The 26,699-nt window shown below is 45.1% G+C and overlaps 8 protein-coding genes across 8 annotated transcripts; 5 read left to right on the top strand and 3 right to left on the bottom strand.

Annotated features, from left to right (window-relative positions):
• Positions 1-363: 363 nt before the first annotated feature.
• Positions 364-1,290, bottom strand: L199_008620 (uncharacterized protein; the record flags this gene model as incomplete). The annotated part of the gene is made up of 1 exon (XM_064894299.1): positions 364-1,290. The coding sequence occupies one exon, from the start codon at positions 1,288-1,290 to the stop codon at positions 364-366; it is 927 nt and encodes a 308-aa protein (XP_064750371.1).
• A 2,429-nt stretch (positions 1,291-3,719) lies between these two features.
• On the top strand, positions 3,720-4,373 carry L199_008621 (uncharacterized protein; the record flags this gene model as incomplete). The annotated part of the gene is made up of 1 exon (XM_064894300.1): positions 3,720-4,373. The coding sequence occupies one exon, from the start codon at positions 3,720-3,722 to the stop codon at positions 4,371-4,373; it is 654 nt and encodes a 217-aa protein (XP_064750372.1).
• A 3,355-nt stretch (positions 4,374-7,728) lies between these two features.
• On the top strand, positions 7,729-11,816 carry L199_008622 (uncharacterized protein; the record flags this gene model as incomplete). The annotated part of the gene is made up of 7 exons (XM_064894301.1): positions 7,729-8,618; positions 8,698-8,826; positions 8,880-8,958; positions 9,016-10,191; positions 10,257-10,606; positions 10,664-11,333; positions 11,424-11,816. 7 exons carry the CDS (start codon positions 7,729-7,731, stop codon positions 11,814-11,816), a joined length of 3,687 nt encoding a protein of 1,228 aa, XP_064750373.1.
• Positions 11,817-12,521: 705 nt separating this feature from the next.
• L199_008623 (uncharacterized protein) lies at positions 12,522-14,880 on the top strand (the record flags this gene model as incomplete). Its single annotated transcript, XM_064894302.1, has 5 exons — positions 12,522-12,606; positions 12,709-13,076; positions 13,312-14,376; positions 14,474-14,622; positions 14,712-14,880. 5 exons carry the CDS (start codon positions 12,522-12,524, stop codon positions 14,878-14,880), a joined length of 1,836 nt encoding a protein of 611 aa, XP_064750374.1.
• A 544-nt stretch (positions 14,881-15,424) lies between these two features.
• Positions 15,425-16,288, top strand: L199_008624 (uncharacterized protein; the record flags this gene model as incomplete). The annotated part of the gene is made up of 1 exon (XM_064894303.1): positions 15,425-16,288. One exon carries the CDS (start codon positions 15,425-15,427, stop codon positions 16,286-16,288), a length of 864 nt encoding a protein of 287 aa, XP_064750375.1.
• A 175-nt stretch (positions 16,289-16,463) lies between these two features.
• L199_008625 (uncharacterized protein) lies at positions 16,464-18,310 on the bottom strand (the record flags this gene model as incomplete). Its single annotated transcript, XM_064894304.1, has 8 exons — positions 16,464-16,520; positions 16,604-16,677; positions 16,745-16,963; positions 17,020-17,119; positions 17,204-17,341; positions 17,497-17,716; positions 18,129-18,154; positions 18,281-18,310. 8 exons carry the CDS (start codon positions 18,308-18,310, stop codon positions 16,464-16,466), a joined length of 864 nt encoding a protein of 287 aa, XP_064750376.1.
• Positions 18,311-18,738: 428 nt separating this feature from the next.
• Positions 18,739-24,501, bottom strand: L199_008626 (uncharacterized protein; the record flags this gene model as incomplete). The annotated part of the gene is made up of 14 exons (XM_064894305.1): positions 18,739-20,053; positions 20,119-20,218; positions 20,298-20,388; positions 20,475-20,969; positions 21,033-21,086; positions 21,158-21,277; positions 21,360-21,466; positions 21,605-22,333; positions 22,418-22,529; positions 22,590-22,719; positions 22,790-22,961; positions 23,064-23,156; positions 23,230-23,808; positions 23,868-24,501. 14 exons carry the CDS (start codon positions 24,499-24,501, stop codon positions 18,739-18,741), a joined length of 4,731 nt encoding a protein of 1,576 aa, XP_064750377.1.
• A 447-nt stretch (positions 24,502-24,948) lies between these two features.
• Positions 24,949-26,646, top strand: L199_008627 (uncharacterized protein; the record flags this gene model as incomplete). Its single annotated transcript, XM_064894306.1, has 6 exons — positions 24,949-24,978; positions 25,102-25,167; positions 25,241-25,372; positions 25,511-25,642; positions 25,728-25,826; positions 25,936-26,646. The coding sequence occupies 6 exons, from the start codon at positions 24,949-24,951 to the stop codon at positions 26,644-26,646; spliced, it is 1,170 nt and encodes a 389-aa protein (XP_064750378.1).
• Between the last annotated feature and the right edge of the window lie 53 nt (positions 26,647-26,699).

A 26,699-nucleotide genomic window follows, 5' to 3' on the forward strand; every position in this document is an offset into this window, starting at 1 on the left:
GATCAAAGACATGTCTCATCAGCTACAAAAGAGGGATCGAACATTCATGAGACTGCTCCACAGCTCGTCCAAAGGAAGGAGTGGCACATTGTGGGCTATCTGCTTTGGTGGTGCACCCAACGCAATTCGCATTCGAGTTGATATCGTGCAAGCCCTCTCATAGGAACAGTGGTCAAAGGACCAACAGAGTTGTCAGAACACACTTTTGTCAGTATACCTCTTGTCCTACCATATTCGCAATCAAGTGTTTTACTGCACCGGAATAGATTTCATGTAGCATCATCATCACATTTACGAAAGGCATTTATCAACTGAATGTGCAAAATCTTTTTTCCATCTCATTCTTCGCAGAACAATCAGAAGCTATGCTTGATGAGTCTGGTCACAACACGCGTGTGCTTCAAAAGGGTAAACGATCTTTTTGTAACTCGCCAAACATCTCTTGGAGACCTCCATCTCATTCGGATCTTCCTCTCTGACACTATCACTCTCGTCATCATAATGCTCTTGGCCTTCTGGGTCCAAATCAAATCGATAGAGATGAACTGATCTTTCGATAAGAGATTTTCCGGTATCCGGATCGAATATCCTGTAATCTCCTATCGCAGGTTCTTGTGATAAGATTCCAGTAATCACTTCACCATTAACAGGGTCCTCGTCCCATAGGTTGGTATCGGAGTTGCACTTGTATTTACCACTTTTAAGTGTTGTCGCACAGTCAATAACTTCCTCATCCTCTGGATCAAAGTGCATATGACCTAGACAATTGGTTTTCTCACATCTGTGATCATGCTGAAGTTTCGATGCGATTGTGTGATAAACTAAAAAATGAGCGTATCGAAGATTCTGGTCTCGGTCCTTTCGCTTGTACGATCGAAGCGATTCTTTCACACTTGGATGGTCATGATTATCAGCCACAGCAATCATTTCATCTAGCAGAATCTCCTTGATAGATCCTTCAATGTACCTCTCCTCGTCCGAGAGCCCAGGCTTGATATAGATCGGAATGGTGAATCCAGAAAACATCATCCCTGGTTGGTATATGGTACTTTGGTTAATTGCACCTTTATCAATCCGCAGGTGTGATCGAGTTCCGGGGAATTTGTAAAACCCAGCTTCCATATGATCCTCGTAGAGCGTCGATGACTTGGCAATCCGTGTGATGTATTCTAGTTGTATACAAGATTCTAGGTCCTTGGGCTCGGACCATCGTCGGCTGTATATCTGTCGAGTCGGGAGAGTATCGCCGCCAGTAGCTGCGGTTGCAGACGATTCGGGTAGGTCGCTCATGTTCAGCGATTTATTATCTCTTACAAAGCGAAAGTTTGATGAAATGTGTCAGGAAGCAATGTGTTTTCTTCGATAGAAAGTTTACTGAGGTAATAAGCAGGAACGATGGGAGCATATGTTTTTTTTTTTTTTTTTTTTTTTTGGTATCTGTATAAGTATACATATCCCATAGAGTGATTTGTTGTATACCGGAAAAGAAGCCCTCATCCAGTCTGGTCTGCAAGGAGAATTCGAAGCATCTCCCATGAAGGGAGAGAACGAAGTCATCAAAGATGTCTGAAAGGTATGCCTGCTCCGTGTCATGATATAACATATAGTTGTGTTCTTACTGATTTGGCACAAAGGGCTCCTGTCGCAATGTATCTGGCATTAGCGTGACCTGGCAGAGTACGGGGGCATCAACCATTTGGGATCCTTTTTTCTCCTTTTTTGTTTATTAGGCGTTACTCTAGGCCGAAGTGAGTAACAAATGAACATCCTATAAAAGGACACGCAGCTCAGACAGCATTCCGAGCGAATGCAACAACGACTTGGTGAGGGCATGATATCATCACGTGTGCCACAGATCCACAGATCTGAACGACTAGATAAGATTTTTCAGCAAGAACTCCCCTATGCTATTCTCGTCAGGGACTAAATTTGTCAAACAGATCTACCGTCCCGAAAATTATTTTAATGTCCTGGAGAGATGATCAAAGATCGATTCCAGGTCGACAACGTATCTGTTCAGGGATAGACGATGTCTCTGTGCGAACCAGCCCATTTGTTGGAAATGTCGAAATCATCCTTGTAGTTCTCCAAAACAGCGCCACTTTCACTTTCATCATCGGACGTTCTCTTCTCCGGATAGATCCAAGTCAGGTCGGTACAAATGGATGTGCTTAGTGATGACCGATTCGGCGCTCCTGGAATCACGGCATCTCTGACTCTCTATCCACTTGTGATCATTGTCAGATAAAATCGTGGCGATCGTATGGTTCGTTATATCGTTGTCGGTCCACATATTCCTGTCAGAATTACACTTGAGCTCTTCTGAGCTTGTCATAATGCTGTTTGCCTCTTGGTCATCTGTGTTGGCATAGGTTGAAAAAGCAATCCAACCAGTGATTGTGGAGTTGGATGCGGAGGCTGAGGACAAATCCATCATCCTGTCGAGTAAACCGTATCTCTCGCAAGGTAGGATAATATGGAAAAATCCTCGTGGTAAGGTTGTGAATACCCGAGTGGCAAAAATGCTTTACTGTGCATGAAAAGCTGGGGAAGATGAGCTCAACAGAGAACGACTTAGGGAGCTCTGGTCATATATTGATGCCTAATCATTACCATGGCTTTCCTCAATCCTGGAGCTCCTTTGGCAAAGCAAATCTGACTTCTTCGTCTTCTTGGCTTGACCGGACGACCAGTACATCCTCTTCCAGTCCATCGCCAGCCACTTGTCGTCATGAGATGCCTTGTCTCAAAGAGGCTGAGACACAAATACAAGTGTACTGCCTCCCTAAGTTTAAAGGTACAATCCGTGTCAACACCCCAAGAAGCCTTTCAATTACCACTCAGTCACTCTCACGATTCAGGGCATATAGACAAATTGTGCTAAAGTACAGATCAAAGAATATAGATGCACAGTACTCTCTATCGCAAGGCACGCAGTCTATCTCTTGGCCAAACCAGCCGCTATACACATCGGGGAACTCTTTTCCCTGGACCTTTTCATAATGGGTATATTGGATTGCAGATAGATGATAGGATCAAGTGATACTTTGCGCATCTTCCTCAGTCGAGAAGAGATAGCGTCTCACATCTATCCTCCTTACATCTCCGAACACTCGTCAGATCAGACCTATAAAGGGAAATGGCTTGTAGTTTTGATATCGTATATTTCGGTGATGTATCTGGCATCCTCTAGTAATGTTTGATATTTTAACCTATTCGGACAATTCAATGTGGTCCATTTTGCAGTCAGGATTAGAAGCTCGATGAAGGCAGCAGAAACCAAAGGACAAGCAACAGCGGACAAGGCTAACACAGTATGGTCATGAGCTCGGTCGTAGCACTAGCCCTCACACCAAAGAATGCTGTACGAGTGCAGACAAAATCCGAATCAAAATTCACGAAGGCTTGATGAAAAGGAAGAGTATCCCCTTGGATAGCAAAAGACTGATATGTCTTCGATCTATCCTTTGTAAATCTGCTTGGTGCTTTACCTTTCATCACATTCGTTTTCAAATGTGTAAGCTTCGTAGCAGGAGATACATCATCTCACATGCGATATAGTGCAGTAGATATGAGTTGTAATTCTTTTATGCAAATATATAAGCCTTTCAATGAAGATATGACGTTCTTCTTACGAACATCTCATTAAGCTACAAGTTATCACAAGCTCACGAGATCTCACAACTTGGACGATCACGAAAGCACAAATCAGGAAAATCATGGCTGAAAGCAAACCAGCAGCAATCCGATCTTACGATATAGAAACGCGCGGAGTGGAAGCTGGAGAGTACCACCCTTCCAAAGACCCTCTGACGGAATTTGGAGATATGGTGACTGAATTGGGAATATCAGGAGGTAGATATGATAGGATAGTAACTTCCAAATCTGGTAGGAGTTATGAGACATCGCATCTGATTAAAGAAAGTAGGTATGTATATAGATCGAAAGGGAATGGAATCTGTTGGATAGAGAGCAAAGGTGATAAGTATCATACTTATTATCACTCTACGAGCTGTACGAGTGGAGAGTGTTTGGGGTGGAAATCAGGAGAAATCAAGAGGCTGGAAAGTGAGAATATACCTCATGATCCATATTGGAATCTAACATGCGCCGAGGAGCCAAAAGACGAAGGAACAGGAACAAGAAGGTTGATATGTAATCCCTCTTCCAAGAGGTTGAGTCAATCAGAACCGGAAGATTCGAAATTGGATGAATGGTTTAGGTCCAAAATAACTGGTGGAGATGCGGAGGTGTCCAAGGGATGGGTAGGGTTTCACATTGTCAGACCTTGGTCTAGTACAGTCGAACCATACTCTACTTACTGGACGGAATATAAACTGCCAAAAGAGAAAGTTGGTTCGTTCGCTGGCTGAAAGTACCTTGGCGGACAGTTCTGGTACGACCGTCACTGCCACTAATACGAATAAGGGGGAGATCACAAACGCGGAGAGCAGTACAGTGTATACAACCGGTACTGAAGAGAAACGATAGGTTTTGTTAGGATAATCGTTCCATACCATTCGTTATTAATCCGTAGAATAGTGAAAATCGCAATGTAGGATACAGTAAATATCTTGCACATTGCTCCAAATCCCATCGTGATCGCCCCCACCAAGCTATGTCTTGACCTTCGCCATAATCACGCACACACATTGATCTCTGAGATATACGACGTCCTTCTCGATTCTCCTCCCTGTCAGCTGACCTGATATTCACCATCTCCCACCCCGCACTGTCCCACTATCCAGTCGGCATTCAACTGACATCAGCGGCGCTGAACATCAAGTGCCACAAAGGCATGACGAATGGGAATTTAGTGGACGAAGGTGGCCGTGCCGAATAAGAAGTTTCCGCATCTGGAAGTTTTGATCGATTTGTTTTTAATTTTCCGTGGGATTTTTTTTTATGCATGGGGAGGGGGGGGTGACAAAAAGGACGATCACCTGTACATTCATAAAACACCGATATCGGATGTCCACTTATACAGTAGATAGACAATGGATACAGCGTACATGCGAGTAGAGCTCCACACTAAATGAGCAGCTGCATAAAGAGTGCGTAGTAGTATGAGCACGATGTTGTTCGGCTTCTCCTTGCATATATTTGCCAATGATTGTAAGAGATCCGTTTTACATCTGGTGTACAAAGGTTGATGGAGTTGCCGCACACGAGGTACGATCTTGCGGATCAAGACTGATCTTTAACGAGAGGAATGAACAAGTTTTCGTAATGACAAGTCAGAGAACATTAGGATCGATTTCTAATCGCTTGTAATGATTCTTGCTCGTTTCAGAAAAGGAAGAAAAGGGTTCTCCTTTTACTGAACGATCCAGACCCTGAACATTCTCTGAACCTTGTTATGTGGACACTTCATCGTCCATACATCTATCCTATCTCAGTACATTATGAATGCTCCTACCAAGGGAGTGATAGGTCGTAAAGCATGCATGAGCATGATCCATGAAGCTCCTGTCTAAGATGGATCAACAACTTCGAACAACGTGACTGCCATAGAGGTCGTAACATGCTGCAGTCTTCATTTGAGCCTAATCAACAAGTTGTTCGTATCAGTCCAGTCCCTTAAAATTAGCCCCAATCATCCCTAACCATCCCACCATTCGACCTCCTCTTTCTGCAAATGGCTCATATGGGTATCTAGCTTGATTGCTACGAAATCATACTACATACTATTGTTCATCGCCATCATCTCTTCGAAAGACATCATCAATAGCATAGTCAAGAGGTAGAGGAGCCTGGGAAAAATCCAGACTCAATAATAGAAAAACTCCCCGATTAAGCTTCATTACGATTAATTTGGCTCACTCTATCCTCTGGAACGTCACCTAAAACACTCTGGATCCATTACAACACAACCAGCATATCTCTATCTCTACATCTAGCGACAATACTCGTATCCTAAGCAGCGCGTCATCCACTATCTCTTCATCAATATCATTGTCAAAAAATCGCATTAGATTCAAGAGTGAGAGTGTGTCAATCAGAAAACAGAATCCACTTATCGGAGGATTCGGAGCTTGACGTACTTGGAGTTAGATTGGATCGAGTGAAAACCAACCTACACTCTTGTTGCTACCTGCTATATCGACATACGATAAATCATCAATATCGGTTTGGTCCAGCCAGTATATTGCAGTCGAAGGCTTTGTTTATGGTCAGAAGAGAGGACGGCTTAGCATTGAGATAGAGAGATAACATCCCTCCAATCAACCATAATTCGGCCGTAGAGCGGTTTCTTGTTGATCCCAGCTCACATCGCAACCCATCTCACCTTCACAGACTCCTCCATCTCATGTTGCGATCTTAGTGGTCTGTGCGGGTCAAGCATCAACATATCATCAGCGGGGAACCTGACTTGGAATTGATCGACGGACAGGTCTATCAGGTGGTACCTCAATTCGGTCCTTCGCTTACACTGTCTACTATCGTTATCTACCCATCATTGCCCCATACAACGTCCAACATACCATCTAACACCCTTGGGTCATTTCGAGCTCCGCCATTTGAATTCGAAATTAACGAACGTATCACTCTCAACATCATCAAACGAACCGGGACCCCCTCTTGATCCAACATCCTTTGAGCCGGACTTTAACACCGTCCGTGCTTCATCATATGCCCATATCACATCACATATCATATCACATCGCATCTCTATAGATCATATCTATCGACCTCAGTAATCATATCTCTGTCACTGATCAGATCATCCGAAACATCGCGTTTGTGTGTATACTGGTCACAACAAGAATACACACAACACACAAACAATAGACAAACACAATCAACGATTAGATCAGTTAAGATATCTTATACGTGAAAGTGTGCCCTGAAGTGATCCGGATTTCAAGTCTATAAAGTCGGTGCGGTTAGTATAGAGCGTGTGCAATCTCTTAGACAAGACTACCAAGTCAAGTGGGACATCAATTCATCCTTTAGACGCTTTGGAGGGATTGGAGCGGAAAGATTTGGTAGAAAACCCATCTGGTCAGTGAAGATACGCACAGTCAACACTTGGGCATAATACCAATACCTTACCGCATAGACCGCCTTCATCCCAGCACCATCAATACCAATATCAAAAAACATCTTTCAACTACTTGACTCCACTCGTCAAAATACAACACCAAGACATCAAAAACACAGTGTGTTCATCCACATTAGATAGATCAGCGTCTCCCCCATTCCTTCATCTACCTTGGAAACGCCCATTTTCCCATTTCACACAGTACGATTCTAGGCGAAGATCGTTGGAAGAACGCACTTAAACGCGACTTTGGAACATCGATAAAATCCGAAAGGATACGTCCTCATCCTTCATCCTCATATCAATTCTCTCTTCTTCTCATACCGACTTGGAGATCAGTAGAATCGTAGTCGAGGAGGTAGGGCTCAGAAGAATTTTGGTGTAGGAGTCAAAAGAAGAAAAAAGTGAATGGATATAGTCCACCTACGTGAGTAGTGGTGATAGTAGTGCGCTTCACGTGTCTTCACTCTCGTTCTTGATCGTGCATTTTAACTCTCTTGTTGCGCCCATATGCAATTGATCACGATTTCACTGTTACTCTCTCGCTATAACATTCCCACAATCTGATGATTATCTTCTCGTCTGTCCAATCGCCATCACGCGCCATTCACTTTCATCAGCGATCAGAGATCACCAGCTGACTTTGAATGGTATAGATCGACTATCCCATCACTACCATCATCATGGCTTTACCTCATCCCCCTCCTCCTAACCTCCATCCTGGACAAAATTCACAGCAGATTCCTTTCGGTCACATGCAAGGTGGACAAGGTGGGCAGCCTATGCAGGGTCAACCTACACACGCTCAGCAGATGCAGATGCAGATGGCCGCTGCTGCTGCAGGTCAACAACCTGCAGGTCAACCTTTTCCTAATGGTCCTCCTAATCCTCATCAATATAGCGTACGACCACCTCAAGCCAACATGAATGCAGCTGCCATGTCTTCTCAGCAAGCTGCAGCACAACAACAACAGCAGCAGCAGCAGATGCAACAGCAACAGCAGAGGCAACAACTCGCTCAGCAAGCTGCAGCCGTGCAAGCTCAACAGCAACAACAGCAGAATCAACAGCCCAGGGCTGTAGTCCCCCCTTCTCCCCATCATCCCTCGCCTTCTCCCCATCTCGCCCACCAAGGATTTCCTGGAGGTGTTCATCCTCAACATTATCCCCTTCCTCAACCACAACCTCCAGGTGGACCACAACAGGGTATGCAACCTGGACAATCACCCGTTCCAGGTCAGATGAGGCAACCTCCTCCTCCTGCTCATCCTCATCCTCAGGCTGTACGTCCACCACCTCAACAACCCGGTATGAACCCTCAACAACAGCATCCGGGGTATCAACAGCATCCAGGACTACAACCTCAGCCAGGAGGTCAACCTCAACAACCACCTCAACACCTCGCTCAGCAACCCGGTCAACCTCAGCCTGGGTTGAACGGATTAGCAGCAGGTCAGCATATGCAGCCGCCTCAGCATGCTGGGATGGAACATCAGGATGCGTATGCGATGTCGAGAGCGGGTAGCTCGGTTCAGAGTCAGATGGGTCAACGGTCATGGGATAGCGAGAGCATGTAAGTGCAGGCCTTTCTTTCGTCTTGATACCCTTCTAAATCAGGAGATGACTGACATCAACGTTCCGCTCTGAATCAGGCTCAAGCTGTATATTCATGATTATCTAGTCAAACATAATTTTCCAGCGGCTGCTGCTCAGTTCAATGCGGAAGCTGGATTGGCTGAACAAGGTGTACCGATCAATGTTCGAGAGGGAGTATTGCACGAGTGAGTTTCAACGATGTCGATTGAGGTATATTGCTCATCTTGACGTCTTGTAGGTGGTGGTGCGTGTTTTGGGATGTTTTCAGCGGAGGGAAGGGAGCACAGGGAGCTATGAATCCAGCGATATACAACGAGGTGAGTGTGAACTCGGCACACCAACCGAGCCATAAGTTCTGACCAGTGTTCTATCAGTCAATGACCCGATTACGGAATATTCGGAATCAACAGCTTGGTATAGGACCCAGCGGTTACATGCAACAACAACAGCAGCAGCAGCCTCAGCAACCTCAACCTGGCCCTTACCCTGCTGGACCTCAACAAGGTCAACCGATATCGTCCCAACAAATTCTTAACATGCGACAACAGGCTCAGGCGGCCGCTCAAGCCAATGGTATGACTCAGCAACAAGCTGCTCAGATGGTCCAACAGCAGATACAACAGCAGCAACAGCAACAGCAACAGCAACAGCAACAGCAGGCTCAACAAGCCGCACAGCAACATGCGATGATGCAACAACAAGCTGCTCAACGATTCGCTCAACCTGGACCATCTGCTGCTTCTCCTGCTCAGAGACCCCCTCAAGCTGGGCATCCGATATATCAAGGTCAACAGCCTCAACCTCAGGCGCAACAGCAACAACAACAACCAGGCCAACCGCATCATGTGGGTGGACTACAACCACCTCCAGCACCTCCTGGACCATCACATTCACCTGTCGCTCCCTCCCCTCACATGATGCAGCAACCTCCTCCTGGTGTTATGCCTTCCCCTCATCAGAAAAACATGCGTCCGCCTCCTCCGGGTATGAATGGTCAACAGCCTAATCCAATGATGCGAGCTCTCACGCCTCAGCAGCAGCACGCGATGGCTCAGGCTCAAGCTCAACAAGGTCAAGGTCAAACGCAAGGTCAGATGCAACTTGGTCCAGGTGGTCAACCCCTACAAGGATTTGCTCATCCTCAGAATGGTGCTAGTCCAGTCAACGGCGGTCAACCACCACCTCATGGAGGACAGCAGCATATGACTGCCGCTCAACAACAACAGATGTTACAGACTCAAGCTCACGTCCAAGCTGCTCAACAGCGCGCGCAGCATAGTTTAGCTGAAGTTCAAGCTATACAAGCCCAGCAGCAACAACAACATCAACAGCACCAGCAGCAGATCTTGGCTCAGCAGCAAGCTCAGCGAGAGCAGCAGGCTCAGAGGGATCAAGTCTTCTTCAACCAGCAACAACAGATCCAAGCTACCGCTGCTCAGATGTGGGGACATTTGGGTATAGGTCCGATCAATACCCAGATCATGAGTCAGAGTGCTCATCAAGTTGGATTGGGCGGTAAGAACCCTCAAGAAATGGATGACAGTGAGAAGGTGAGTTTGACAATACAGTGATGTATCAGACGCGCGTGCTGATCAGCTGGAACGCAATACTTCAGCAACGCCTGATCAATCGATATCGAATGACGATAGCTGAGAATCAACGTCGAGCGATGATGGGTCTGAATGGACAGGCGATACAGCCTGGACAGATGGGTCAACAGGGTCAACCTGGACAACCGGGTCCAGGACAACCACAGCAACAGGGACCGCCCCAGACTCCACAGCAGCAACAACAGCAACAGCAGCAACAGCAGCAACAGCAGTATCTTGCCCAACAGCAAATGATGCAAGCTCAGGCTCAGGCTCAGGCTCAAGCGCAGAGTCAAGGTCAGGTCGGACAAGGTCAGCCTCAACAGATGCAAGGGCAAGGACCTCATGCGAGAGTAGCGAGTGGTGCCATGCAGAGGTGAGTCATATTTTCTTGAGTGATACTCGAGTGAAAGCTGAATGGGTGTGTCATCAGACCCAACGGTATGCTTCCGTCCTTTGACGGAGTAGCGATGCAGGAAACCGATTCGAGCGCTTCCAACTCTGGACCTCGAGGTGCCTCACCACCTGATCGAAAGAGGATGCGACGTAATTCCGGGTCTGCTGCACCTAGTCCATTTCCTGGGAGTCAGAGTGCTCAGACACCTGTCAACTACAATCAAGGTATGACTCCTCAAGCTTCAGCTAGTACACCTCAACAACAAGGATTTGGCGGTATGTTAGCAGGAAATGAGGCTCAATTGCAAGCTATGAGACAACAGCAGCAGGAAGCCAAAATGGCTTACGAGAAGAAGATGCATCAAGACCAAGCTCAAGCTATGCGTCAGTTGGCTAATGGATCAACATTACCACCTGGATTCCAACCTCATACACCTATTATGTCTGGGAATTCTATCGATGCTCCATCGCCTGCTCAACCACACCCTAACCAGCAGGTTCAAGCGTCCCCTCGAAATCCACCTCAATCTCAGAATCAACAAATGAGCAGAGATAGGAATCAGAGTAAAGGTGTGGCTGGAACGATGTTACCCCCTCAAAGTCCTGCTATGCCCACTCAGAGGACTACTACGCCCAAACCTGGTACGGCGGGTCAAGGGCAGGTGAAGACGGCTCAGACGCCTAAATCTGCTAAAGAGGAGTTGTTGGTGAGTCATCGCTTTTCTCTTTGACCGTGAAAATGATTCGATCCACTAGAGAGCATCGCTGATTCTCATGTCGGTGGGATCTGTTCACAGAGAGATGCAGTTGCTACACCGAAATCACAATCACTCAACCCATCGCCCAACAACGCCATAATAAACGTGACAGATACGAATCTACCCACTGGATCTACACATGGATTAACCCCTTCGCCGCCATCTGCAACTACGACTAATACACCTGCTACCATTTCCCTGAACGGTTCAAGTACGAATACGAACACGTACAGCAATAACAACAGTAGTACTGGTGCGGGAGATCTGATGGATTTCAGTTTACTTGGAAACACCACAGGTGCCGGTGTGTTGGGTGGATTGGAGGGAGGCGATTTCGATGCTTTGGCTGCATTTGGAGAAAACTTTGATTTTGGAATGTACCTCGCTGGATTGGAAGAAGATGGAGATGGTGGGGAGGTGGGATTGGTCTGAGACGAGAGTCTAGATATAAAGAGTCATTTCTTTCGGTTTACTATTCTTATTGTCTTCTTTTTTGGTTCTGTTTCGGTCGTGTCATCGATATCAAATATCAATACATTCATCTTTCGTTGATCATGAATTCATCATCATGTTCAATATCTATCATTACTCTCATACTCACTCATATTGTCTCTGTGCCTCTCAATCTTTCTTTCTTCGTTGTCTTGTTTTGGATATCTTTCCTTGTCTTGTGTGATGGTTTTGGTTTTTCTTGTGCAAAAGATATATCATATCATACTGATTGACTTATCGTATATCTAATGATCTATGTGTTTGTTCATATATACATATATATACTACAATATCAACATATATGAATGTCTGATCTGTGGCAGAAAGTGCCATGTTGAGATCAGTTGGACTGGTATCATTTATCAGGTATCAGGTATCAGGCACACTTTGCTCGATTGCAGTGCCTCGATCCGATTCGAGGTGGGAGGCACGTGCGTGGTGACATATTCCGATAAAGCATCTTTTTTTCGAGGGGGATTCTCTACTTCTCTCTTCTTTTCTTACTCACCCACCTCACTTCAACCAGAAGATATCACTCAACATGATCATCATATGACATATATATAGCTCATTCACACGACAAAGATTGTCCAGCACCCTCGAGTGAATCCTTCGTTCCCAATCATATAGACCGAACCGTGAACGATGGCAATCCAACCTCTGCAAGATGGTTCAGATAGATCCATAGATGCTAGATCGATAGTCACTCTTATAGTATTCTTCATCGTTAGTGAGTCATCATAAACCTCCTCCTTCATTCTTGACTATAGATCTTCTCCCTGGATCTAGAAACGTAGGATGATACTGATTTTTATAAATCAATATTATATAGATGCTCTGGTAATTTACCCTATCCGAATCCCGTTCCCCCTTTTTTTCTCTAGGGGATGCGACAACCTGCAAAAACGCATATCGTTCGAAATCCCTTGTGAGAGAGAAGAACGTCCTCCATCATCAACGGCATCTTCGACACCTAGGAACAGTGTATCCGAGGGCGAAGGGAAACCAGCTCAACCACCATGTGCAAGACGATGTCAATGTAAAAGACTTTATTTCCCCTTGGACCTTCGTACCGTACCGGTCATAGGTGTATTGTTACTTCTCGCATCAACATGTATTCCCCCTGAAGTAGTCAGAAGAGGCATAGTAGGCAGTGGTGGTGTTAGACCTTATGATATTATGACACTTTTCACTTGTTTTGTAAGTTCGCATATTCTGTTCCTTCACTTGCTATTCTCCCACCCACCCTCCCTCTGTCTTACCTGATTCTTCCTTTATCCCTAAAGTTCTCTTATGCTATCCCTTCCCTTGTTCTCGTTTTCCCCTCCTTCATCTCCTCTGAATCCCTTGCCCCTATCTTCTCCATTTCTTGCCCACTTCCTCTCGATCTCCTTCTGAAATGCTTTCATTAGCTGACCTCCATCTTCCCGTCCAGGCATACATCTCGATCTCTCTAGACTGTACAGGTCTCCTACGCTACCTCGCATTTCTCATCGCATCCAAATCAACAGCCCACGGAGGAGGTACCACACTTTACAACTCCTTTTATCTATTCTTCAGTATTATCGGTTTATTCTTCGGGAACGATCCATTGGTATTGAGCGGTACACCCTTTTTAGCTTATTTCACTCAACATTCATCGATCGATCCACCCACTTCATTCCTATTCACCCATTTCCAAATATCCAATTTGGTCTCGGCTTTTCTGGTCTCTTCGAACCCTACCAACCTTGTTCTCACCTCGGCATTTGGAATTTCATTCTTATCGTACTCTGCCTGGTTGGCTTTGCCCACTGTCGCATCTGCGATCATCCTATTCCCATTATTACGATGGGTCATATTCAGAAAGAAAGGTTGGATACCCCATACGATCTACCCACCTGAAATCAACCCAAGATCTGCACTTGTCGATCCCTTCGGCGCTATCTTCAATGCAACGATTTTCATCATTACTGTAGTAGTTCTGGTAGGGCTCAGTGCGGGACATTTGTTGGAGGGAACAGAAGGTGTATGGACTGTTACGGTACCTGCTGCGGGCTTGGTGTTGATAAGGGACATGGTGAAGGATAGAATGAACGCGAAGGAAACGCGAAGGGTCAGAGTTTTGGAGGAGACGAGAACAGAGCCTACTGAGAAGAATGCAGAAGCTTCGATTGCTCGCGTACAAGGCGCTAATACCGATACTTCAAGTCAACCTGCAAACAGTAGTCAAACTATCCAGACATCCCCACCTCAAGACAACAACCGGAAGTATAGAAAAGTCATACCTTTCAGACCATTATCGCCATTCACGGATAATTTCCCCAGAACCTCCCTGGTAATATCAAGATTACCTCTCACTCTCTTACCATTCGCATTCTCATTCTTCATCCTAGTCGAGGGGTTACAGCATACAGGTTGGATAAGAGTCTTCGGTAATTGGTGGGGAGCATGGGAAGCGGTTGGCGGTGTGGCTGGAAGTGTATGGTTGATGGGTGTTTTAAGTGTGATCGGATGTAATGTGGGTCTGGTCGTACTCAAGCATCATACACAGAATCACTCTGATCTCTCGTAAGATTGGAAGGCTAATGATCATTGGTTTGTCTTTTACTCTACAGATCTTCGGTACAAATATCGGTGCTACGATCTTACTTGCTCGTGTTTTACAATATTGGAGTACGACCCATCAGAACGTATCGAACCGATCATTGTACGGAGCGATATTCTCTTTGGCAGTGGGAAGTAATTTCGGTGCATATTCATTCGTGTGAGTGTATATCATCCCTAAAGTTATGTTTGGTAAGGAAGGAAAGAAGGAAGAGTATAAGAGCTTATGATTTATACTTGTCTGCATAGATTCTCAGCATCCTTAGCTGGCTTGTTATGGCGATCCATCCTCGCGCAAAAAGGTATATCAGTGACTTACCGACAACTCATAAAGTGGAACACCATTCCTGTGGTAGTTACGATGATTGTAGGATGTTTAGTCGTCGCTGGGGAAGTATGCGTGATGTATAAGACGTAGATTCAGGTGTGTATAGGATATTCTACAATGTGTATAGTTTGTATTTGTAGATATAGATATGTGAGCGAAGTGAAGGATATTAATGAAGTCCAGACTGAACTGCACACGATTGCACAGCGGCATATTATTGACCTTCATGTACGTTCTGTGCACGAAACACAGAGAGAAAAAGCGCAAGTTCAACACTATTAGCGCTTAATGCCACGCTTAAGGTGTTGTAAAAGACTACAGTATATTCGAATATATCACGGGCCTACATCATCGTCATCGCATTGACCAAGAAAGTGGAGTTTTGAAACCTGGATGGCCCCTATGTGACACCCTGATGTGATCCTCCTTTCATCACAGACGAAGGAAAGGGGGTGGCAGTGTAGGAAAGCTTCCAATGGGGATGACGAGAAGTCACTGCTGGGCCACACTCTCATCCTTATATATATATATACTAGTGGAATATAACCTGGTCAACTCGTTCCACTCACATATCATACTTGAGATTCTTGTGACATATATATATGGCTAATATAGCGATCGCTGAACATACAAGATGTCAGACACGAATCATAGCCAGTCAATCACCCAAGGCACGTCCACCATCCCATATCCATTCCAATGGGAATGCAGAGAAACGGACAAGTACAATTACTATACTGAACATTCAAAAGATCGGCTATCATGTGAAAGAGATACATCTGAAAGTAGTGCGCTTGGAAGGGCTAGAAAAGGATTAAATTTACTTACCAGTCCTCATCCGGATTATCTAAAAGATTCAACCGAAACTGCCATGGTATTCTCTGAAATCACTTTAAGTAATGAACAAACTCGTGTCACTGATGATCCATTGGAACGAACTTTACTGAATATGACAAGATATTTCATATGGGATAAAACACCAATATTACATACGGATGACTGTAGTTGGCCAGGATGTAAAGGTTGGATGGGTACCGAACCGAAACTTCCAAAAACTCTCGAAGATGGGACGATCGAAGGTGAAGATCCGGGCGCCTTTGTTGAAGATCCATTCAATTTTTTTAGAATCTGTAATAAAGATGGTGGATTATCAGATTGTTTGATCACTCTGGACCAGTTGAAATCAGAACATTCGGATGTTTACAGAGATATATTAACAAGATGGGATGGTTCGAAAGACAGCCGGGTTGATAGCCGCCTTCATGTCTTGAGACCTTTCAAAGAATCTTTTCATCTTCGTGGTTGGCCTCGCAAGACGGTTGGTGATGTCAACAAAACAGTGTGGTATATAAAGAAAAATCTAGATTTTCCTCCTATGTCCACGAGCACTGCTCGATGGTTCGCAGGGTCCCACGCTGGCGTAGAATCCAGTAATGATCAGGTGAGGGAGTTCTGGTCAGTACATGGCCGGGTTCCCGATCATGAGGCGGATGATTAGCTTGGCAAGGTACAGTACAAAGTTGATACTGTAGTCAACTAACATTGAGCTCATCAGTATATTCTCATATCGGGACTTGATAGTTATTTTCATCTATGTACATATGCTTCTATAAACAATTATTCTCGCTACTTGAGATGATCGACGAGTCTTCACTATGAAATTTGATGTGATTTTAAAGGGTGGAAGCGAGTCCAGCTGGAGCAGGAGCTTGTTGTTCACCTTCGGGGGTCTATGAGAACTCAGAGTCAGCCAACCAGAGATACCTACGATTGGTTGAGGGATCGTTGATCGTGCTTGGAACAGAATACTCACAACATAACAAGCGTGAAGACCACCATCTACCAAGAAGTCAGTACCGTTGATGTAAGATGAATCGTCAGATGCCACTACGGGATAAACACGTAATCAGTAATATAGTCATGACACGTATCTGAAAGAGAGTATACCACTCACAGAAGACAACAGCCTTAGCTTGTTCCACCGCTTCACCGAATCTACCCATGGGGTTATGGATCATACGTCTGTTCAACTTCTCAGGGGTGTTGAGGAAGTCCATAAGGAGGGGAGTTCGGATAGGACCAGGACAGAGGGAGTTGATTCGAATACCTTCTCGAGCATGGACCATGGCAAGTTCACGGGTCATGGCGAGGACAGCTCCTTTAGAGGCGGTATCTGCGGTCATCTATCAGTGCTGTTCTTACTCGAGACACAATCGTTATATCACTCACAGGCAATTTGAGGTGTAGCTGCACCTAATTTGGCCACGAAAGAAGCTACGTTGATGATTGACCCTCCTACGCCGAGTCCTTTCTCAGGTTCCGCTTTGTTCTTTATGATGTGACGGAGTCGTATCAGCTTCCTTCCGTACTCAGGTACATGTGGTATGAGCATTCGAAGGCATGGTTTACTCACGTTCCTCATAGCTAAGATGGCATATTTACATCCGTACCAAACACCTTTGACGTTTATATTATGTGTGAGATCCCAGATCTTCTCCTCGGTGTTGAGCGCGTTATCATCCTGTGGATGCATGATACCTGCGTTGTTGAACTATGCAATTGACATGAGAATGAATTAGCTGCTTGATCTTACATACTCGATGGAGGACAATTCAGTTTCGCCAGGAGATGAGAGACCGTGCTTGAGCAGATCATCACATCCTCCAATGGTTGGAAATCTCCAGAATGAAAGTAGATAGGACTCACTACAACATCCAATCGTCCAAACTCCTGCACAGCCTTATCCACCTGACCTTTCACATCCTCCTCTTTACTGACATCGCATTTGACAGCTACAGCCTTAGCAGAGGGGAACTTCTTGTTGATCTTGTTGGCGGCATCCTGGACAGCTTGGAGGTTGATATCTGAGATGACGAGCCTGGCTCCCTCCGAGGCGAATTGGGCGGCTGTCTCGAGACCTATACCGCTGTGTGGATTGAGGTGTTAGCGCGGGGGGGGAGAGATGGAAAGAGAACAGGAGAAGAGTGAAGGAACGGAAAGTAATTGAAGCGAGACGAGGGAGGATGAACAAGAGGCACGGGGGAAGAGGAAGAGGGCGGAAGGATTAAGAGAAGGGAGGGTGAGGGATAAGATAAGGAAAAGAGGAAGAGAAGGAACCGTTGAGAGAAGAGAATGCAGACGAAATGATCAAGGGGAATTGGAGGTGACAGGGGGTGAACGAGAGAAGAGATTATAGATGAGGAGAACCAATGTGCGGATGCGTTGGGTAGACAGAGGGGGGATGGTATACGGGGCAAAGATGGAATGTCAAGATGCATGAAAGATGAACGAACTTAAGGCGCCAGTATAAGAGCAGATTGAGGATAAAGGGTACTTACGATCCAGCTCCAGTGATTATACAAACCTGAACCCATGAACGAACAATCATATCAGCTTCGTTGCTCATCCATCATTCAACATCTTTCCTTATCTCGGTGTCAACGTTCAGACTATAGCAGATAGCAAGATATGATATCGTACTCGTACTTACCTTGTTCTCGAGCCTGAGTCTAGCAGCCATCTTGCTTTTGATTATGATTTTTTGATATGTGGAGTTTTCAGTTGATGATGGTATGAGTATGAATGGGATGTTTGAGAAGGATACAAGAAAGAGGTTGAATGAAAGAGTAGAGCTAGAGCGTGTTTAACGATGCATGCATGAGTCATGACTCGCGGATATGATATATGATAGCTCGGTTAATCATCCATTGCATCGACGTGTATTTAAGCGACAGCCGAGTATCACCCTGTACCACTCCTTATCAGCCACATCCCAGTGACAGTAACATACTCATGCATAGCTTCCTTATCAATTATTCGATAGAGAAGACATGTGCATGATGACTATGACTATAACATTACACAAGATGAACATCATACAACCTATAATTCCACTCGACATTCCTACAAGACATACCTCGAGACGCTACAATCATAGTTACAGACAAACTACTCCAACGTAAACTCTCCTTGTTCACCACCTGCATCAGCCATGTCCATATCAATCTCACCTACCAACCTCAAATTGGCTGCCAGTTCTTCTCTATCTCTTTCACTTTCTTCGATTCCCATATTATCCATATTGTTGACAGATTGTTCTCCTTTGTATTCAATTTGTTCCACCTCTTCCTCTTCTTCCGGCTGTTGTGGTTCATGATTGAAGAAATCATCAACATCCACGTCAACATTACCATCTTGTCTTTCTTCAGTTTGCTGCCGCTGTTCTTCAGCTTGTGCTCGTTCCTGATCCCTGAACACATCATGCAAAGACCTGAGTGAATTGCGTATCTCCATATCCATATTCATATCCATGTCCAGGTCCACGTCCACTTCCATTGGATGACCAGGAACCTGAGTATCATCCAAAACCATCCGACCATCGTCGGGTACTTGAATCTCTTCAGCAACAGCCGGCGCGGTAGGAACCGGATTCGGATTCGGATTCGGATTTGGCCAGATATCACCCATCCCCATTCCCTCAATACCCTCCGAACCCAGACCCTCGCCAAACATCTCTCTCTGAGCCATCTCCAGTATATCATCCAATCTTTTCGCTCCCAATTTTATCAACGTACTAGTCTTCAAAGCTCTGGGTGGGTTTTTTAACCTTCTTTCTATCTTCAGTCTTTCCTGTTCCTTTTGTTTATCTGATAGCGCTTGTTGTCGAGTCGAAAGGGTAGGTTTTACGTCTTCACTCTCACCCTCATCCTTATTTTCCTTCTTCATTGAAAGGGGTTTCATGGCATTACCAGTACCGGTAAAAGGTTTAGTGATGCTCACCACGCCTTTCTTCCCTGACCATAACGTATTTGAACCTAGGAAGGTTTCAGATGAAGAAGGTGGTTCTTTCTTTATGGTAATTTCGAACAACTCCTTCGCTAATTTCTCTTGAGCTTCTTCTTGTTTTTTCGACTTTTCACTTTCCCCGTCATCCTCTCCTTCCTTATCTACCTCTTTTTCCGCTCCGCCCTCCTTTTGTCGGGGAGTGTCATCTTCACCCATAACCCTAGCGATAGTAGGCGATCCACATCTCGATAAACTAGGCGATCGACTCTCTAATTGAGGTTCGTCCCTTACACTCGAAACGTTCCAAGCTGATGATAACGGACTACCAATTCTTGTCATATGTCCACCATCCCAAGATTCATGTCGACCCTTTCTCAAAGATGCCAAATGTGCTTCTCTCGCTTTTTGAGCCAAGGCAGCTTCCTCGCTTTCACGTTGACGTCGTTTACGAGTTTCAATACATGACAACCATGCGTACCTGTGTAGAAATTAAATTATCAGAAACACCCGACAAATATGTCTGGGATGGAAGTGATGACTCACCACAAAACATTATACAACTGCAGAACATCCTCTTTCCAAGCTTTCGCGAAATTTTCTTTCCGGAAGTCCTGAGTGAGCTGTTGACACCTTTTGACATTATCTAACATACATATACAAGGTATACACGTCAGTCACTTGAGCGTTACTTTGAATCAAGCGGTAGAGTTAGAATTACTCACGAGGACTGACGAAATCCAATGCAATTTTAACGCAATCCGCCAAATTACAAACTTGATGAGCGCATCCGGCAGGTATGAACACCGCTTGGCCCTATGATTCGGTCAAAAAGCAACATCAGCTTGTGCCTCCAATCTGTTTGTGTCCACCTGAACATGGTACATGCAATGTACACTCACAGGATACTGATAGATCCTCCAACCCCTTACACCCCTGGTTTCATATAACTCCTTTCTCAGATCCGAATCGAGATAAAACAATTGTGAATGAATTGGATCCGTGAAAATATGGGTATTTCCGAATTTCTCAGTTAAGAAATCTCTGATGAGATCCGCATCTTCAGCTCGGAATAGATCCCATACAGCACATCCAGGTTGAGAGTCACCATCTGATTCTGGTTCTGGTGCTAATTCTTTTTCCGAGTCTGGATTTGCATTTTCATCTTGTTGGACAGGCTGCGGAGCGGGTTCGTCCTTATTCTTTTCCTGATCCTCGCTCGGTTCCTTACCGTCCACAACTCCTACACTTTGATCATCTGAACGCGGATTTGTCTTCGACTCAGGTTTAGACTTAGGTTTCGACCTTGGACTGGCATAAAGTAACAAGTTCACGGCATCCGCTACATCCATATGCAATCGAGTAGAACCGAATCCACCAGTGGTTTCTTTCGCTTCCTATGAGATACGTAATAGTCATATCAGCTGATGCAGAGCAAAAGATTTAAACTCTCAGCTTACAAAGGCATTATACATTTTAGGTCCTATATCAGGTCTTGTCGGTCCAGGAGGGAACTAATGAAATACCAACAGGTTTAACACTTAAACACCAAGTTCAGTGAACACTATGAGGAGTTATCACTCACATGGGAATACAGGTTGAGGACACCCTCACGTCTCGTATAATCAGGAACAGGCAGCGCATCACAGAAGTCGTTGTATAATTCCGGATGAGTATTCTTGAAATCGTCCGTAGCGGGCCAATCCTATGTAAGAGAACAGATCATACATTCAGACTGCTCATCAAGGTACCTGTAACAGATATTCTCCATGAAAGAATCGACTTACCTTCAATTTCAGTATATCCTTATTTCGTCCTTTGGAATCCTTAAATTCCTCAAAGAATTTCCCTACGGTCGTGGGTCTAGGTACGTTGGTCTGACAATTTACGACATCTATCCAAAGAGTAATACAGAACAATCAGTTTCTGAAACTCCTTGCTACAGCACATGAATACCAAGGCAGGGAACATGGAGAAATATGGACGTGAATGGGGCGGGGCAAGATGGTATGTGTGTCAGATCTGAACTCACAGCATGCCTCATCACCGAACCTCTCAATGAAATCATCCGGACCCCAACCCAAATTCAATTTCCTATCAACTCCATCCACAACTAACGGTTCACCTTTCGACCAAATCTTATCAAACACGTCATTTGTCAAATCTTGATCTTTCAAGAGGACAAACTTTCTCGATTCGTCTCGTAATTCCGCAGGATCGGGGATAGGTTCAGCAGTGGTATTGGTGATCTTGGTATATTCGAATATATCTTTGATTTCTTCTAATCCATCACCATCCGATAAACCAATCTCCTGATCAATCTCATCATTGGGAAGAGGCAACGGCTCATCACTATCTTTCACCTCCTTCTCTTCCTGACCCATCAAAATTAAGATCCGTTTCACATCCTGGTCATCTTTCTTCAAACCCATCAAACCCAATTTCCCATCCAGACTTTCTTTCCCATCATCCAAAACGAATGATGACAGTTTTAACCAATGATCTTTCAGTTCTTCTTCGCTGAATCGAGATACGGCTTGTAATTTCGATCTGTAATGCATAGCAGGTCTTCGAGACTGTTGTTTTTCCCCTACATGTTGACATCTCAATAATCTCGGTCGGGCAGCATCGGGCATAGGCCAAGGCGAATCCATGATGGTTTCGAGAGAATCAGGGAAATACCGCTCGCATTGAAGACAATAATCACGTCCGCATGTCTTACAGAAGAACCATCCGCCGAATATTGTTGACGAGCAAAAGTCTATGCAAAAACCAAGACATCAGCATCATCTTTAACCCTTACGCACAGAGGCGCTAATCCTGTCGTGAGCGTCAATGGACTTACCACAGACAGACCGATGTTTAGCAGCGTCCATGCCCCTCTTGATGGATTTCTGACCAAATACATGCCTCGCTTCGGCCGTTATCAGAGGTAACAACATGGGAGCGACCGTTTTCTGTACAGCATTTCATGAGTTACTCTGTAGTGTCTCACCACAATGCAATCGATAGCTCACCTCCGTCTTGACTATTGTTTCCTCTTCGAAATCCCTATTGAACTCCGTCGGCAAAGGTGTCATATCCTCTTTCCATTCTGTAGATTCGAAATATCCCGGTCCGATGATATCAGTAGTTTCAGGATCGATACTGAAGTAGATCAAATTTGGATGATATCAGCTTTGAAGAGAACACGTGCCCTAGCGTAGCTGACACTCACGGGAAAGTCCTAAAGTCTCTGAATCTACAACTATCACCACCCAATTTCGCTATACATTGCGTGCATTTACCCCATTTGCCATATCTCGGTCTTTGACATGAAGCCAATTGAACTTCTTTCGTCTTTCCTTTCAGGAGTTTCTTTATCATCGCGTCTGACATTCCTTTTGCACCTATGATGTCCAGATTCAACATTCGGAGATCAGCTAAAACTCATCAGGGTCATAAGACAGACCAGACACCGAGACGCCAACGTGATAGAAGTTCGAACTCACGGGGAGCAATCTTTTCGGTAGCTTTGTCAGGAGCTTTTGGAGTTGACTTAGGTTCTCCTGAACGCTTTTTCGTCCCAGATGCAGACCCATTTGCTATCCAGAAATCGAACTGTCAGCTTCGATTTATAGTGACAGAATTAGCAGTGCAGCAGATAAGCTGACTCACCTTTGATCAACCTTCCATTCACCTTCACCCTCTTATTTCGCCTTCCCTCTTCATCCGTATTGACCTCATCCTGCCCCTCTTTATCACGATCAATCACTATCGAATCTCGAGCTTCATCGGGATCTTCAATACTATTCAGATCGTCCTCCCGTTCTTCCTCATCCTCATCATCACCATCAATCACAATGAGATCATCTTCCCTTGCTTTGCCTTTTCCTTTGCCTTTGGTCTTAGCTCTAGGTTTCTCGGGTAATTTCCTTTTTACAGACATTTTGTTCTTTGACGTAGCTGTGATGGGGAGCCGAGTGGGTACAGGTGTGATAGATGCCGATGATCTTTTCCGAGCAGCAGCGGAAGATGAAGATTCTGCGTGAGGTATCGAATTAGAGTTATTTTCCGCTTCCTCTTCGGAAAGATTGGTCCGATTGGGTATTTCCTTTGTTCTCGATCTTGATCTGGAGGTTGGTAGTGGATGTTCCGATGGTAGAGGAGCAGAAGTGCTAGGAGCGCTAGGGGAGAGGTTGAGGTCGGCTGGGAGTTCTGGGATGTCGTTAATCGGTGTGAGGGGTGATGATTGTCCTAACAGTACGAGTCAGCTTAGATCGTTTGACCGGATATTGAAGAAAGGAAATACTCACTAGAAGTCATCTCGACGTCCTTTGTCATTATGACTGTATCATCTCCTTCGCTATCTTTCATCTGCTCTTGCTGCTCCTGCTGCTCTTGAGATTTATCCGCTGGTTCATCTTTATCTTCCTCCACCTCATCTTTGGGGGTTTTCTCGTTATCTCTGATTTCAATCTGTTCCACCTCTTCCTCTTCTTCTTCTTCGTCGGGCCCTCCAAAATGCTGTAACGAAGTGATGTATTCCATCATCTTACCTTCATCTTCCTCTTCCCTTTGTCCATTCTCATTCTGTTCCTGTTCACCTCCCCCATGATCTTCAATAGAGTTCAGATCATCTTCCTCTGGTACTTCCGTTACACCAAATGGGTTCGATGTGCTTGGATCCTCTGCGGCAGTTTCAGGTAAAGTGGGAGCGGGTGCGTTGGGGTCAAATTCGGTTGGTAAAGGTGCCAAATCCATATCCGCATCTGTACTGGTTTCCGTGATTATCACCTCTGGACCTTGGTCTTTCTCTTTCCCATCCTTGGTTGTCTCTGAGTCGGGTATGTCCTCTGAAGGAATGGTCGAAGTGACATTGTCATTGTTCGTTCCGGCTGGGACGGTACCACCAGTAGCTTGAGCTAGTGTAGGCGGCTCCTCAGACATGGCGGTTCATTTGTCCTGGATAGTATCTAACGCTATCCAGAATAGTCCAATAGAGCTTTGAGTGATGTGAGATTTAGATGAAAGTGATCATGTGGGATATCAATGAGAGTGAGATGGTAGTGTCCTCCTTGTTGTTGATGCATCCCGAAGGTGGACATGTCCAAATGAGAAATCGTGAATGAATCAGCCTGATAACCGAATAGTGGCACTGCTGGATATGGGCAGTAGTCAGCCTGATATTTTCCCAGCGTCATTTCCTCCACCATCCCCCTTCCCCTCTCCCTCCGAATCTCATCTCAATTTACCTCTTCATTACCCATCTAACACTGGACAATCAATACCACAAACAAAAAGAATTATATCCAAGATGGATGCTGGTGAGTCAGCTAGCGTTGGAGTCCAGAATGTTCACTATAGCTGATGCGGTGTGACTCACGTGAATTAGGTATGAGAGGTACGAACGCTGCTCAGGATTCTGTATGTTTACGCTCATTCTTACACGATCTATTCTCATTCCCCCATATCCCACTCAGCTCCTTACCCTTACATACTCCATCGATGATGAAGCTGTGACATCTGATACCATATTCATGGACATAGCGATTCAAAGATAAAGAAGCAGCTTCTATCAAATCTACGAAATTCCCTAAACATTTCTCTGAAAAGGTCAGCTCATCCTTCTGTTCTAGTGTACAGTCCAGAACCAAGCTGATACATCCCGGTTGGGCTTGACGTATAGGTAGACCTTCGTAAAGTCAACTTATCGGTAATCAAACCATGGATAGCCACCAAGGTAACTGAATTGATCAAGATTGAAGATGACGTGGTGGTTGAATATGTTTTTGGAATGTTGGAAGATAAGGATAAACCTGTGAGTTGATTCTCGATCTGTCCATTCCAACGGAAGAACATCAATAAATACTGTTCATCGTTTGGTTCTGTCTATCATTCATATATCCATATATCGACCTTATCCAGGACGATAAGCTAATTGAGTTGCTTGCTATAGATACCAGATCCGAAGAAAATGCAGATCTCCTTAGTAGGATTTATGGACAAACACGGTGCAGCTGCTTTCATGGATTCTCTCTGGAGCTTGTTATTATCTGCTCAGAATACCATCGGTGGTGTACCTGCTGAGGTGAGTATTCGTTATCTGAGTGACGGGAAAAAGAGATTGATTTGGGTCTAAGCTGATATTGATCTTCATGCGTTTTGTGGCTTAGTTTATCGAAGCGAAAAAGAAGGAATTACAAGCCAAGCAGAATCTAGAGAGGATAGCAGCTGGTAGATCCGTAGCTGAAGATTCCTTTGATCGAAGGAGGGTGAGTTGAATATCACATTATCCCGTCATTTTGCATACCATGTCATCCAATCCATCAAATCTAATCTACCAGTAGCTGACATACTGTTTTTTGGCTTCGACAATCACAGGGCGACAACTCACTTCCATCTCGTCCTGGTCCTCCATCACCCCGACGATCTCGGTCCCCACCGCCAGTGAGAGGAGGCGATCGAGGTGACATATATAGACCGAGGGATAGAGGGGACGACTACAGACCAAGAAGGGATTTCGGTCGAGATAGGGATAATGGGTATGCTCAGCGAAGAGATAGGAGTCCAGCAAGAGGTGGTGGTGGTGGATATAGGAGAAGATCTCCATCACCTTCTACAAGACGACGATCCCCTTCACCTCGAAGGCGAGATTCTCCTCCACCTAGAAGACGTCGATCCCCTTCCCCATCTACCAGACGAAGATCGCCTTCTCCACCTCCAAGAAGAAGAGAAAGAGAACGATCAGGAAGTAGGACTCCTCCATTGAAGAGGCGGAACGAAGATACTCCACCTCACAAAGAGAGGGGTAGACCAAGATCTAGGACGCCGACACCTTCTGATCCTGGTTCAAGATCCAGGTCTAGGTCTAGATCCAGATCACCTACCGTTACACCGCCAAGAAGGAGGAATAGAGATTCGTCTCCTCCACCGAAAAGACGGAGATCACCTAGTGATAGTAGAAGCAGGAGTAGGAGTCCACGAAGAGAAAGAGGAGAAGAGGTGCATAAGAAAGGAAGAGGGAGGTTTACCGTTGAGGATGAAAAGGCAGAAAGGGAGAAGGAGAAGAGGGGGAAGAGTAGATGGGATTGATCCTCGATTCAGCATGCAGTATGATACCATGACCATGACCATGACCATGATCT

This window comes from Kwoniella botswanensis, chromosome 3, assembly GCF_036426115.1.
Source record: "Kwoniella botswanensis chromosome 3, complete sequence".
Taxonomy (NCBI): Eukaryota; Fungi; Basidiomycota; class Tremellomycetes; order Tremellales; family Cryptococcaceae; genus Kwoniella; species Kwoniella botswanensis.